Genomic DNA, 16,546 nt, shown 5'->3' with positions numbered 1-16,546 from the left:
TATTGTAAGCAAATATTTTCCACATACGTATCTTTATAAAAAATCGATTTATTGAACAATTATTCGTCTGAAAAAAATATACATATATAATAAATAAAAACAACGACTTTGCCATTAGGTATACATACAATGCTTAGATTTTTTTGATAAGTAATATTAAATCACTATTTTTCTTCTAACATTCAGATAGATTAAATATTAATATTGTGATAAGTCTAGAAGAGGTATAACGTAATGATTTCATGCACCCCCGGTGGCGCAACGAAAAAATCATAAATAAAATAATCATTCTTTTTTAAATAATTTCATAAATATAATCTTAGCCACCCAGTATCGATCACGCGTACACATCGACAATTTTATATATGTATATAAAATTATGGTTAAAATTAAACATGAAACGTTGCCTTTTTGAATTAAAAGACATCAAAAAGTCTTTTTGATATAATTTTTCTGAAAATCTTCCTCTGACATCCGTAAGTTATTACATATTTATTATATGATATTGAATTAATAATATTTTACACATATATTTCTACAAATTGCACACATACAGCAGCGATATATACAATGTTAAATGTTATATATATATATTTTATTTTTTATCGAAACTCTTCATTATTCATCGATCATGATACATAAAATATTTTACAGTGTTTACTTCAACGAACTGCTATTTAAAATATGTATATAAATTAATAATTGTATATACATACAAAATTTTAAAATTCATTAATGAAATTGTATGTCATGCGACACAAATGCAGAAGAAATGATTTAAATACATAATTTTAATTCAGATTAAAATATCAACAACGATTTACAATAAATTAAAATATACAATTTTTTGTCAAGTAATTATAATATATATAATAATAATATTTATTTACAATTGATTGATATATTTAAAATCAATATAGCGCAATGTAGCGCTTACCATATTTAGATGGCGATCTTTAAACATCTATTTTCATTGTAATTATTTTTTTTAGATTTAAAAATCATGCGAAATGACTACACATACACACGTTGTTTTGTATATATTTTTTTTAATATAATTTACTTTTTTAAATATTTTTTTTTAAATTTAATCCTTTTTCAACCTTTCTCAATCGAATCGTTTTCGTTACGCTTTCGTTAGCTAAACAGTGTGTATAATTACATTTTATTTACAGAACGCTTTTAGTGTATTTCAAATAAATAACAATTTGACTTTTCGTTCTTAATTAGAAATAAAATATTTAAGAAATGAATTTGGCATACGTTTTATTGATTTAGCCAAAGTCGGTTATGGTCTTCAGAAGTTTTCCGTAAACTGAAAATAAATTTAGCTGAACTAATTTTTTTTTCATATTTAATAACTTTTGATTTTAAATATTTTTTACGATCAGTCATTCGCTTTCGGAAAAAAGTTTGTATCAAAGTATACAAAGTGTAATGTATTTTGCAAAAGATGATAACAGACCTTTGTGAAAGTAGAAATGTGTTGAAAGTTGAAATATGATGGTTAAAATAAGTCTTATTATTTTTACGCTATTTAAAAATGCTCGAATTAAACTATATTTTATTATTCGTATTGCTCTCTTACATTAACAGTTCAGGAGATTTTATAAAAACACAAATATCTTTAGCTATAAATGTAAATGCCTTAATTCGTAGAAAAACCGCTTGAAATGAACTGTAAAAACTATAATACTTTTTGATTTAAATTTTGTTTTATATTATAGATTAAGTTTTCAAGTTGATGGAAAGCATTACTCACCGACTTAAACCAACTCAATTATAGTTACATAATATTATATATATATATATATATATATATATATATATATATATATATATATATATATATATATATATATATATATATATATATATATATATATATATATATATATATATATATATATATATATATATATATATATATATATATATATATATATATATATATATATATATATATATATATATATATATATATATATATATATATATATATATATATATATATTGCATTATAAAATGATCGAATTTATAATTTCAACAATCAAATGTCCATCATCTATAGCTCCCAACTACGCTTCTTGCAAATTAACCTCATCGCATCCTCTTCATCTGCTAACATCTTAGATGCTAGGTCATGCGTAGTGAGGATACGATCCCAGGTGAGAAGTCACGTGGGGCGGCCCCATCGAATGCGGCGAATACAGATTTCCGCTGCCTCCCCCCCAGTTACTCCAGGAAGCAGCTCCAGGAAATATTGAAGCTGTAAGGTTAAACTCCGTTAATTAAAACAATCTTGTTAATACATAGTGCGAAATGGTATAAAAACGCAGTTCCGCTATAAAATAAGCACTTTGAAATAATTTAGGCGACGAATTTCGAGTGGAGAATCGCTCGGCGATGTTCTTAAACGCTTTGCAATGGGTGTTTGAATAAGAAATGTGTTAACCTGAAGACGTTGGCATGGCGGCGTGGGGTGCCATGAAGGATGACAGCCTGGCGCTGTGATGGTAGGAGCTCATGAAGAGGTCGTTGGGGTATTTGCACGTGGGATCGCTGGGTGTGGGCTGCGTCGCTGCAGCTAGGCCCTGGAAGTCGAACTTGTACGCGTACCTCTTGCCGTGTACCTTGGTCATTATGTTCTTGTCGTAGTAGTACCTGTGGTGGTCGCCATGAAACACACAACACACCGTTTAGTCATCGCCGTCGGTGGAGGGCACTCGTGGTGAGCGCTACTCAAAAATGAGAGGGATTTTCAGTGCTTCTCAAATGTGTCTTGCCAATGTCAATTTGCGTCAAAGCCAAAAAGTTAATGTACCGAAAAATCTTATTTGTGTGAAAATACCAATACCAATAAGTATATCAAATTTGCTTTCAAAGAAGCAGCAGATGACGCACTAACAAAAAGTAATTTTGTCCCATTAGATTTAATAAATAAAATTCTATCGACAATGGTTTTTATTTCTGACTAAAGCTAGTCCGTAAAATATTTCTCTTTAAAAGGTTAAAGAAAACTGTCAAATAATACGACAATATAGAAACTATACAAATTTAAAAAAAATGTCTTGAAGGGAATTTCCATAAACTACTTATATAGACGATGTTACAAAATACTATTTTGATATTATTATATATATATTTTTTTGTACTTTAACGTTTTTGATTTTAACTATTTAATAATGAATTATTAACACATTTTAATTATTTGAGAAACACTCAATTACCTTCACAGTAATTATAAACGACAGTAAGTATGCATTATTTAGAGCGCTATGTATTTTAAACTTATTACAACTAACAAATATATGTCCGTTAAAAGATGAACCAAGCAAGTTAATTTTAGATTGCAATAAATTAAACTGATTATAAAAAGTAATATTTAGTTCATCTTTATGTACAGATGTATTCAATTTTATAACAATAAGTATATATTATATGTATATACATTTGATAAATAAAAACGCTGCTATGAAAATATTTATAATAAGTTTGGAATAAACATTCATAAATCGCAATGCATTTCATATGTGATATATTATTTACGATATGTTTCATATTTGACTATTTAACATCTATAATATTATTGTAAGGACTGAAAAAAAACAATTTATTAGGATTAGAAACATAAGTTGATGTATATAACTTCATGAAAAGGATCAATTGTCATTCATATATAATATTGGGTCAAATGAGCTATATGTCAAAAGATAAATCAGGATGACCGAAGTGCAACATATTGATATCAATGTATTTAATTTCAAGTTTTTCAATGAATCTGTTATTTATCAATACTTTTGCTTTGATAAAATATTAATAAGTATGTATTTATTCTGTTTATAGTTTTTTTTATATATTATTATTATGTAAGAAAAAAAAATCGATGTACGTATTATAGAGCTATAGAATTAATTGCTAAAATTGTGTATATTGTTATGTTATAGTAAATTTTATAAATTAAAAACTTGATATAAGTTTAAAATATATATAAAGTTATTGAATATCTGTGACGAAAATCAGAATTACTGATAGCAAAATAAGTATAAATCATAGCTACTTGCTATTAAAATAATAAGAAAATCCTCAATTTTTATTCAGAAAGTATCGTAAATATTATAATATAGTATACAAATAATATTTTAATACAATAATAATGTATTATGTCAAAGCAAAGGTGCTTTTTAAATATGATTGACGATATCTAAAAATTAAGATACATACGAAATCGGTGTGAAGTTAATTTAAAAATATATTTTATATAAAAGTCTAACAAATTTTATTATACTTATTATTGGAAAAGAATATGGTTGAAACGCAATATAAATGCAAGATTTGGCGAATAGGATTGGATATGGATTAAGACTCTCAGTGATAAAGAAAACGAAGATGTTTGTAGTTATACATATCAAACATATCGTTATTAAAATCACTTTATATTTAAAATGTGCAACAATCACCTTATTTTCATTCATTCCAGCACGTGCATTTAAAAAATCATGTTCTAACCTAAGTGCCCTGCTGAGCTTGTCATAGTTCATGTTAGGCTTCGACTTCCTTTCGCCCCACCTCCTGGCCACCTCGTCGGGGTCAGTCAGCTTAAACTCTCCGTTGGTTCCCTCCCATGTGATGCATCCGGCGTTACTGGAATCACTCAACAGCTCTAGCAGGAACTGCCACAGTTGGATTTGACCCGATCCTGGAATGAAAACAACTCAATATAAACATAGTCCTGGGAGAACAATCACACAAAATGATGACAGGATAATTTATACCACATTTGGGGTGGAAGAGAGAGAGAGAGCTTATTTGCCCTATTAAACGCGTGTGTCATTCGTAATAAAGCCGCCCTTTGGTTCGTTTGTTGCTGAGTCAAAGGTAATCGACGGTACGAAGGGTTGTGTTATAATCGGTGGCGAGCAAATGAACCGTTTGAAGAGGTGTCAAAATACTATTAGTATTTGTATCACATATTTTGCTTGTTCAGTTAATTAAAAAACCTTTCTATTATTTATTATAATATCATATTTCAAATAGCAAGCTCGGTGATGTGTGTTATTGTTATTCTAGTATTAAGCTGTCAAAATGTTAATCAAGATTTTGAAATTGTTCATTTCACAAATGTACTTTATTTTAGTGAGGTGATAATTCAAACTAAAATCTTATGCCTGCACTACACTCTCTGGAAGTTAGTCAAGGTTGGCCAAGGACGGAGAATGTAGTGGGCTATTTCGGTTGAGTTTGGTTCTGCCCGCTCTAAAATCTCTCGGAAGTTATCCGAGGTTATTGAGAACGGAAGGTAAAGTGGGGGTAATTCAGTCGACTTGACCAACTTCGCTTCCGAACATTGTCGGCAAAAGGACCGGAGTCAAAGGGACCAAAGTAAGAGCTGCTCTTTCGAGCGCGAGCGGTGAGATACTTTTCCTTTCGCTCTCTCGCGTGAGAGTGAGAGAAATAATGATATGGTGTTTCGCAAACTGAGATAGAACGAGTAGTTCGCTTCAATTTTAGTATGCGCGTAGGCGTCCTATGGTTAACATGCATGACGAGCGCTGCATCGTGGTCACGTGGTCAAGTTATAATACCACATGCTTATCGGGAAGAGTTTCTTACTGACATATTTGAATATTTTAGGGCATCAAAAGGGATTAATTATATTTTTGATAGTATATTCTTCTAACATATATTTTTATTATATTTTTTTCATATAAAATTAAATAATTAGTGGTACTTGATTTTGGTAAAAAAAATCGTTCCGAATATCTTTATGTATTTTCCTAGATCGGTTTATATAAATGTCACACCGTAACGAATTCTTATTTAGAATGATGGTGACAAATTCTAGGATAGTCACATATGTAGTGTTCGTATTCTGAAGTATCATGTTTATGCCTTATGGCATTTTGCAAAAGCAGACAAAGATTTTGTGCTAATTGAATATTTATGACTGAAAAGTTTTCACTGATATTGTTTTGGTGAGTGCTTACACAAACTTTTATAATTATCAGTAGCGTAATTTTAATAATATGACAATTTAAAAATTGCGATTATTTGGCACATTTTTCAATCGCGCGCAAATATGCCAGCTGTACGTGACAGCAGCCACCGTGCGGACGTCATTCACGGCCGCCGTCTGGATGGCATATGAAATTTGTGGCAGAGTGGCCGCTACTCGGAAGTCGGCGACCTCGGACAACTTCCAGAGAGTGAAGTGCGGGCATTAGACGAGCATTTTTAAAATTGACACATATTTTAATAAACCAGATATTGATGCTTTGATACAGAAAAAGCAAGCATAGTGTTCATATTAAGATTAATATGTTATTGTTTTTGGTGTAAAAAGTAGAGTTGTGATATATCCATTGGTCATGTATGTTACACTATAATGGAACATAAATATTACATTATAATATTTGTCTGAAGATCCAAAATTTTGATTATCTCTGTTTCAAATGCTCAGCTCGTAAAATTGTGACTAGGGATTGGAATACCGGTATTGAGGCAAAAAGCAAAAAGACATAAGTTAATGCAAATAGTGTAATATGTTCATGTAAATTGATGCAGTATTTATATGAAGTTATAAAATATTACGATTTCCTTGAATTTCTCTAAAGTTTAAGGAGTCAATATCTACTATGATTCTATGACGAAATCGCGTGTGTATGTACGCGTATAGGTCACGTGTGGGTGGAAGTGTAAAAAAGTGAACAAGTAACGCTTATGCATTAGTCATAAATGATGTTGTGTGATTATAAGGGGCGACCGGCACGCGCCGCACTGTGAATGGGGCGAGATTGACTTCCGAAATGTAACGTTATACATGCACACACATACGCGCGCATAACTTGTCAAATTTTATATGAAAAAATAATATGTGATACATCGAAAAATTCATATAATTAATAGCAAATATTACATTTTTAATATATAATAATATATTGAAAAATTAAATGGTATAATTTATTAGAGCTAAATATCGAAACGTAGTAAAATTATTTCGGTTGGGTTTAGGGGGTTTAATGCAATTTATATTACATCATATAAATATTTGTGAAATATGTGCAAGAATAATTGTATATCTTCGTCAGGATCCTTAGCTCGAAAGCCAACAGTTGCTGAGAGTCTGATCTATCTCATAACTATATACTCTTACCAGAGTCAAAATTTCAGAGTCAGAGTTAAAATCGTGTCAGTCTCGTCGCTGACATTATTATTTGTATTAATAAGATATCCTAGATAAATAAACTTTAGAAATCAAATATGGTCAGCGTGGATATTTTATAGTTTTTTCAAATGCAGTCTAGGGCTTCCGACCCAGATAAAATCGGAACCAGGTATCCGCACGTTTTTAAAAGAACCGAATATTCTGTTATTTTTATCGGGTACTCGGTCATTTTAATTTCAATATAATATTTGATTTATTCATATGAAATATATATCTCTAATTTGCAAAGGGATGCAATGAGATTTTTCAAGATTTCGCAAAACCATTAAGAAATTAAATAAATAGTGAGAGTGGTGTATCGAAAAGGGACAGGAAATCTCTATTTGGCAGTCCGAAAGAACTGTTTCACAACGTAAGTTTTATGACACATTTCATTTCGGCATCCTCAAACATTTGCCGTTTCATAAAAAAATTAAAATTCGAGTTTTTGCAAAAAATAAACACGGCATACTCGGGAGACGGTAGTACACAAATTTAACGACTTTTAAGTCTATTGTTATTATTTACCGTTAGTGATTTATGATCGTTAGAGTCTTGCTCGCTCGTTATCCATCGGTTAATGCTTAGCATGGTTAGATTTTTTAATTCTTCAATAAATTATTTATGTATTATTTTTTATTTAACGAAAATATATTTATTTATTGCTTATTTTTTAATATTTTATTGTACAAATTAATCATTTTAGTGCACACTATAAATAAAATGTTGCTCAATTTAATATTTTTTATTGAATTTAAATATTATCGGTATTTATTTATTTATTTATTTATTAAAATTATAACCACCGTGACCTGACAGGCAAACCTAATGCGTCACGATAGTCAAAAGTACTAATACATCATAATACATACAAATATAAACAAGACAAAACAACAGACACAAATCACCTCAACAGGTGTGCATTATCCCATACGAATTGAACCAAAACTCCATAAGTGCAAGAGAAAATGTCAATATTACTATGGACAGAATTGAGCAGCTAAATGGCCTTGGCCAGAGAAGAGTTGGCAAGTGCTCCAGTTCTACACTTAACAGGCAAGAATAGTGGACGCGACCGAGAACTATATCCACCTTCAGGAGCCCACATTTGAAGCTGCTCGAGCACTGAAGGATTGTCTACGATGCCCTTGAGCAATTTCCAGAAGTGTTTAATTACATAAACACTTCTGCGAGTCGACAAAGAAACGTATCCCAGGGCTCCCAAAATAAAAGCACTGGGAAACAAGAACGGATAATACCCGTATTCCTTCAAGTATAAATATCGAAGAAATTTACGTTGTACTTTTTCCAGCTTCAATTCATTACATTGATTCATTACGCCTGGGATCCAAATGATGGAGCTAGTTTCTAGTATGCTGCGGACTAGAGTATCATAAAGAGTGCGCAATACTAAAGTATTCCTGAAGTAACGCGCATTTCTCAAGATAAAACCGAGCATTTTTAAGGATTTGCTATGAGTCTCTGCAATGTGCTGGCTAAATTTCCAACGTTCTTCGAAAGTCACTCCTAAATCCTTAGTTGAAGAAAACCTTTCCAGAAAATATCCGCCTAGATGGTATGAATATTTTGCCGGCGTTAACGACCTTGAAAATGAAATTGTGTGACATTTCTTTACACTGAAAGGCAATTGGTTATAGCAAGCCCATTTCCATATAGAGTTGAGATCCTCCTGTAGGTCGAGGGAATCAGAAATCGAATGCATTTTCTTGTAAATTTTCAAGTCATCTGCATATAATAAAAAATCTGAATGCTCTATTGCTGTTTCTATGTCATTAATGAACAATAAAAACAACAATGGACCCAAATTGGATCCTTGAGGTACTCCAGTAGGGGTCTTATATCGTTCTGAAAAAGAGTTATTATACTTGACGAATTGATATCTATTGGTCAAGTAATTTGAGAATAGATTTATGAGATCTTCAGAAAACCCAAAATTAGATAACTTTTTTACAAGTAAAGCATGGTTAACTTTATCAAATGCTTTTTCAAAGTCTGTGTATATGACGTCCACTTGTACACCAGAGTCCAATGATTTTGAAACATAGTTAGACAAAACCATTAGATTAGTGACAGTGGATCGAGATTTACGGAAACCATGTTGTTGGTATAACATTTTGTTGTAGTTGCAGTGATTTTTAAAAGAAAGTTTTTTTACATCTTGTAAGGAAAGTGTCATTAAATGATTTGTTAAATATTTTATTATCGAAATCACAATTCATATGTATGCTGCAAACCATATTGATTGATCGAGTTATTGTTAATGGTATTATTATGTGTTCAAAACCGAATTTGTAGGAATATTTTTAAACGTTTTACAACATTTAAAATATTCCTACAACCGTTGCATTAAAAATTATGGGTCCGTGCCAGATGCTTGAAATTATGCATGCTTTTATAGAATTTTTTAAAATAGTTCAGAAGTATTTGAATGGCAAAAAACAACTTTTGCTTTAGTAATCTAAGATCTAGATTAAAAATCGGGTAAGAAGAAACCGCCCTGCAGGGAAATCGGCATATTGCTAAAATGTATGGGGGTTTCCACAGAGTTACGCGATAAATTTTTCCTGTCGGCGCATTTAAATAGTGTCTTGTTAAAAATATAAATATAAAAAATATAAAATAGTGACAGCTGTTTTTGACAATTTTATCTACGATTTGGTTATAAATACGAGAGCTCAAATATCCCTCGTAGTTCGAGGCTCTGTAATCAATCGAAGTAGATCGATTTGTTCTGGTTCTCACAATTAGGGATTCCAATCCCGGGATCCCGAATCCCGGGATCCCGGGATCCCGAACGATTTTCAATACCCGATAAGTCCCGGGATTATAAAACATAATCCCGAATTTTTCGATTGGTTGATATATCAAGCACAATCGAATTATTATTGACAACATCGTTATATTTCGTGTACAAACTTGCGCAAGTTGCACGTGTCATCTGTGAATCTTTGAGGCTGTGAGTCTGAACGTGCTTTTTCAGCAGCAGGCTGCTTAGGAACCAAAATCAGATCAAGGATAAATGATAAAACACTTGATGCTTTGATGTTACTTCGTGAGTTTTATTCAAAATAATGTTTTCAATTAATTGTGTCTATGAATGTACATAGGTATGTACATACATTGTCAAAAGTTCATTTTTTTCTTCTCAAATAAATATATAAGACCTTCCCTTTTTTATTTTTATTATATTATTTTCTATTTTAAGTCCAAGACTAAAATTAGACGTACTTTATACATTGTACGTTATAAAAAACAGATGTAAAAATATATTGTATTATTCATTTTAAATTATTTTTATCGATAAAATAACATGAAAATTATCCCGGGACTGGTCCCGGGATCCCGGGATCGACTAATTGCAATACCGAAATCCCGGGATCAAAATTTTGGCCCGGGATTGGAATCCCTACTCACAATCATATACAATATATTACATATGTATATTATTTTATATATCAAAATTTTAAAAAGAAAATTGAGAAGTAAAAATATCGAGATAACATAATGCCTAATTGAATTTATCATAAGTCAAGATCGCATCATGTTAAATTAGCTGCGTGAATAATAATTCTTAGTATAATATATCATACACTATTTGGGGTCCATCAAGCTGCTTCTACAAGAACGTACAGCTGCGGTTTCAATGATATACTATTGCTGTGGTTGACTGGTTTGTCGAACTATGTACTTGAATCAACATAGTTCGATACATCTAATATATGACAGCATTTTATTAAGGTCGTAATTATCCAAAGATAATATTAAAATAGCTGCTGCTTATATAAATACAAGTTCATTCTGCAATATGTTGATACTATTTCAAAACAATAATTAAAAAAATAATAAATTTATCTTACCAGAGCTTGCTAATCGACTGCTGGTCGGGCCGAACATCTGATATGGATCTGAAAAAAGGACATTATTCATTACAATATAAATCAGCTGATTCGCAGGGTTTAAAACCACATGGGTACAATCACCTTTTTCAATTTCATAATAAAATAAATATAATATGCACGTTTTGTGTGTGTTCGGACTTATTGTTATGCGCGCATGAATATGTATTACACACGAAAGCGTATACGACATTTACGAGTTTGTAGCCTATTGAAATACATAAAATATAATACAATAAATACCCACGTATGGAATTGTTTCATGCGTTCCCATTGTCGCGTTGCTCGGTGGGGCTAAAAGTACCCGCGGGGTAGGGAGTCGGGGTGAGCGTTTCGTCCAAACGTCGAGCATTGGCAGAAAACGCAAGAGAACAGCGAACAGTTTGTCCGAGCGCAAAAAATCTCAGAATGAATTTTTTGCTGTTATGCGACACATTGAGAGAAGGGCTTTAATGAATGCGACCGAAATGAAAAGGGTGAACACTTTGAAGTTTTATGGGACGTGAGCAGTTTCTATGACTTAACGATGGTCATAAAAAATAAATATTAATTGCAATTTGAGCGATTCCCAAGGTCTTAAAAATTATATTTTTTGCTATAAAAAATAGATTGACGCGTTTATAATAGTAGCAGCAACGAAAAAAGTCGAATTATGAGCAAAATGTAAACTGTACTTGCATTCAATTTTGTTTTAAAAAAGGAATAAAGTACAGTGTTGCAAATGTTGGAAAATGCTTTTAGCAAGAATGGATTTTCAAATAAAAATGGTAAAAGCCCAAGAGGGTCGTTAAGAGTACAGCGAACATTGGCGAAAGTGTAAAAAAATTAAGGACACTGTTTAGTAATAACTGAATATTAAGGAGATTAAAGATGTTGGTAGCTCGTACTCGATCTCTACTTATATAATAATATGTATTTTATCAACGTCTCATATCTCGTTCTAAATTACCCTTGGGCGAAGCTGGGTAGCTGGTGTTTATTATTTAAGGATGCAATAAGGTTGTTGATTAATTGATTCATATGTAAAACTTCATAGGGAATTTAACTGTATTGTTTCGTTTCTGAAAAATCGTGTCATAAATTTGTTTTTGTAGTGATGTATGCATATGTATGATTATATCCTGTTCTTTCCATTATAATAAATTTGACTCAGAAGCAATGGAACCAAGGATTGCGAGTAACTTGGTTTATGAGTGTTTCGTATTACATGCATTTTTTTTTATCAGTTTAAGCTACGTCTTGCAATATGAGGAGTAAGTAATGAGTCACTTTTTCAACAACTGAGCCGATGAGTCTTGCATAGAAGATATACATTATGGACTAATTTGCCATGCAAATTCTTGATAGCTTAGAATTCAGGGTTCTTCAGCCTGGTGGTCCGCGGACCGGCACAGGTCCGCAAGAAATTATTGCGGTTCCGTATAAACTTTCACCCGATTCGGGGAATCGCCAGAAACCGAATGTCCGAACCGAAGTTACAACTGAAGTCGGCCAAGACCTACGACGTCGAGTAAGCGACCACACTGTCGCAAATTTCATATGCCGTCCGGACGGCGGCTTCTGTCGATTTGCGCGCGATCGAAAAATGTGCCAAATAATCGCAATTTTTAAATTATCATATTATTAAAATTACGCTACTGATAATTATAAAAGTTTGTGTGGGCACTCACCAATACAATATCAGTGAAAACTTTTCGGTCGTAAATATTCAATTTACGCAAAATCTGTGTCGGCTTTTGCAAAATGTCATAAGGTATTTTGAATAATACTTCAGAATACGAACAACACGTCTGTGACTATCCTAGAATTTGTCGCCATTGATTCTAAATAAGAATTCGTTATGGTGTGACATTTATTAAAACCAATCTAAGAAAATACATAAGGATATTTGAAACTATTTTTTTAACAAAATCAAGCACCACTAATTATTTTTTAATTATTTAATTTTATATAAAAAAAATATAATAACGATATCTGTTAGAAGAATATACTATCAAACATATAATTAATCCCTTTTGGTGCTCTAAAATATTCAAAGATGTCAGTAAGAGTCTGTTGAAGTCCCCGATAAACATGTGGTATTATAACTTTACCACGTGACCACGATGCAGCACTCGATGACGCCTACGCGCATACTGAAATTGAAATGAGTTACTCGTTCTATCTCAGTTTGCGAAACCCCATATCATTACCTCTCTCACTCTCGTCACTTAACACGCGAGAGAGCGAAAGGGGAAGTATCTCACCGCTCGCGCTCGATAGAGCAGGTCCAACTTCGGTCCTTTTGCCGACAATGTTCGGAAGCGCTCGAAGCTGGCCAAGTCAACTGAATTACCCCCACTTTACTTCCTGTTATTGGTAACCTCGGACAACTTCCGAGAGATTTTAGAGCGGGCAGAACCAAACTCGACCGAAGTAACCCACTATATTCTCCGTCCTTGGCCAACCTTGGCCAACTTCCAGAGAGTGTAGTGCAAAACTCTATCTAACATTGATTTTTATTTTGGGTTGACGCCGATCCGCGAAATATTTTTCCTATTTTCGCCGGGCCGCGGATGTAAAAAGGTTGAAGAGCACTGGTTTAGATAATGCTCCAGCTCATTTTACAAATCTTAAGGACGAAAGAGTTCATTAAGATCAACATTTTACCGCCTAACACCACCGAGTGCTTCTTCTCAAAAAAATGTAATATCGAAATTCACGAAAAAATTTCTGATTTCTCGAGCATAAAGCATTTTATATTATAAAAAATTAAATTTGTACAAATATTTAAAAAAAAGTTTACAACCACTGTCCTTTTTATAACGCTGCATAAGTATTATAAAACCATGTTCATGCCTAATATGCATACTTCTTAGAAGGTTTTATTGGGAGTCTGGGAACGACAAAATATTGTTTACAAATTTTTAAAACTCGCACACATTTTATTTTTGCTTAAGTAATAAAAGAAGACACTCAGATAAGAAACCTTTCCGAAGGTGTTCGTGGCAGATGTTTGAAAATATGCATGATTTCTCGGAAGGCGGCTTTATTCTTGCCATGGTAATCTAAGAACCCACACCAATAAAAAGAAAATTACGGTTAGGAATCAGCAGAATGCAAAACAGCTTAGGGCTATTTTTATTTTTCGATAATCCGAAAAGGTTTTTATTTACATTGTTTTTGTAAAGTAAAATTGGAATGGGGAAAAAGACTTAACGTTATTATCTAATCAAACGTTGTTCAGTGTAGCCCATTTTGGAGTCGATTATCGTCTTTCTCGGATGCATCCAGTTTATTTAGGCAATGCAGTAAGATGAAAAAATAATAGAATCCTAGATCGAATTAGTTGTTCAATCGTCGAAGATATTTGTACGATTTGCCAGAATAGCAAAACCGATTACATTTTCAATTTGACCAACCTCCCCCTAGCGGCGGTAGCTATTTCGTTGTCTGCCTGTTTTCGAGGGGTAGCGCACCCTGAAAAAGGCGGTTTCTAACATGGTTAAACGGCGAAAAAAGGGGTGACTCGAACGTGTAAACATGAATCAAAGCAAGGTGCAACAGAGAAAATTTGATTTTGTCGATGGCGTCTGAATACCCTTTCTTTGTACAATAAGACACAGGAAAATAAAGTCTAAATTTTCAAATAAAAATCTAAATAACTGAATAAATTGAAAAACAGTAAGTCATCAGATATATTATACTAATAAAAAATATGTTTGAGAGTGAAAACAAATTGCATCAACGCGTTGAGTATTAAATTAGTATTTTTAATAGCTTAAATTTATAAATAATATCAGAAAATTAACCAACGGAATTGCAATACACATATAGGTTTCAGCAAGAGTTTTGGAACAAGAGAAGCTATTTCTTGGGCACATTTTGATGCAACTTGCTGAAATAATAACGTATATTGAAAAAGTCCAACATTTAAGATATACAGAAATAGACGACAAGGATCTCTAAATTTACACTGGTAACAAAAATGGTATCGAAATACAAGAAGAAATGAGGCAAGGTTGTACTTGATCTTCTGGGAATTTTTGCATATAGTCAAAGACGGTTGAAAACGATCATAAGTAAAATAGAATAAGTCTGTAAAAATTATATAAAAATGGCAGAGTATTTATTTTATTTTATTTTTTTTTTTCGATTAAATTAAGACCATCGTGGCCTAACAGGTTACCCCAATGCGCCACGATGGTCGAAAGCAAATTATAAATTTATAAAACATAAAAAAACGTATATATATAAATAAATATAACAATACTTAAACATAACAAAAAAAAATTATAAAATATTAAAATTAAAAGATATAAACCGGATCAGATCCTCGTAGCTAACATTAAATAAATCAATTTTCAATGCCAGCGTATTAAGGAGCCGTATGGCCACAGCTATAAGCGAGTCGGCAAGTGCGGATGTCCTAGCCCTATCTTCCATCAAAAGAGGTCTCGATCGTGATTCTCGAAAATGTTCCGGAACTCAAAACGGGAATTCTTCGAGAAAAGCTGGATTGTCGACAGCACCTTTTAGTAGTTTGAAAAAATGCTTAGCGGCATACAGCTTTCTGCGAGAATTCAGCGAATCATATCCCAACGCTCCTAAAAGAAAGGCGCTGGGATATAAGAACGGATAATAACCAAATGTCCTTTTGTAAAGGTATCTTAAATACCTTTTTTGAATTTTTTCTACTAAAAGGGAATATTTGGCTATTCGGGGATTCCAAATTATAGATCCCGATTCAAGAATGCTACGAACTAAGGTGTCATAGAGGATGCGAATAACTGACGGATCGTCAAAGTGAAAGGCATTCCTCATAACAAAGCCGAGCATCTTGGAAGATTTATCACAGACGTCGTGTATGTGTAGAGAGAACCTCCATTTGCTCTCGAAAGTGATTCCGAGATCTTTAATGGAAGTTTCTCTAGTCAAAATGTTACCACCGAGATGGTAGAAATAAGCTGATGGCGAACGGGATCGAGAAAATGACACAGTATGGCACTTTCCGACACTAAAGGGCAGACGGTTAACGGAAGCCCATCTCCACAGAGAGTCTAAATCACTTTGTAGAGAGAAGGAGTCCGCAACAGATCGAATGCATTTATATAATTTTAAATCATCTGCGTACAGAAGAAAACTTGAATTTTTAATTGCTGTATTTATGTCATTAATAAATAACACAAAAAGCAGAGGTCCCAGATTGGATCCTTGAGGAGCCCCCGAAGGGGTAAAATATTCTTTTGATAATCGGCCACCATAGGTTACAAACTGTCTACGATTGCTTAAATAACTCGAAAATAACCGAGTTAAATTATCTGAGCAACCGAGGTTCGACAATTTTTTTAATAATAACGTATGACAAACTTTGTCAAAGGCTTTCTCAAAATCTGTATACACGACGTCTACTTGAGTTCCGGCATCGAGAGAAGTTGTCACCGTT

General features: G+C 32.6%; 1 protein-coding gene across 4 annotated transcripts in view; it reads right to left on the bottom strand.

The window, feature by feature from the left end:
* Window positions 1–2,019: 2,019 nt before the first annotated feature.
* The window catches only part of LOC148234289 (DNA-binding protein D-ETS-3-like), a 128,300-nt gene continuing 113,773 nt past the window's right edge, over window positions 2,020–16,546 (bottom strand). For 3 of the 4 annotated variants that reach the window (XM_088187763.1, XM_088187761.1, XM_088187762.1), the window contains exons 6-9: window positions 11,083–11,130; window positions 4,510–4,699; window positions 2,456–2,664; window positions 2,020–2,269 (exon numbers count right to left, since the gene is read on the bottom strand). In XM_088187763.1, coding sequence (XP_088043889.1) covers window positions 2,142–2,269; window positions 2,456–2,664; window positions 4,510–4,699; window positions 11,083–11,130 — 575 coding nt within the window. In that variant the 3' untranslated portion in view covers window positions 2,020–2,141. The remainder of the gene's footprint in view (window positions 2,270–2,455; window positions 2,665–4,509; window positions 4,700–11,082; window positions 11,131–16,546) is intronic. The other variant, XM_088187764.1, reaches the window with a different exon arrangement.

Source organism: Plectrocnemia conspersa, unplaced genomic scaffold (genome assembly GCF_051122295.1).
Source record: "Plectrocnemia conspersa isolate PC_06_02 unplaced genomic scaffold, ASM5112229v1 ptg000006l, whole genome shotgun sequence".
NCBI lineage: Eukaryota > Metazoa > Arthropoda > Insecta > Trichoptera > Polycentropodidae > Plectrocnemia > Plectrocnemia conspersa.
This window is presented reverse-complemented; position numbering and strand designations above follow the sequence as displayed.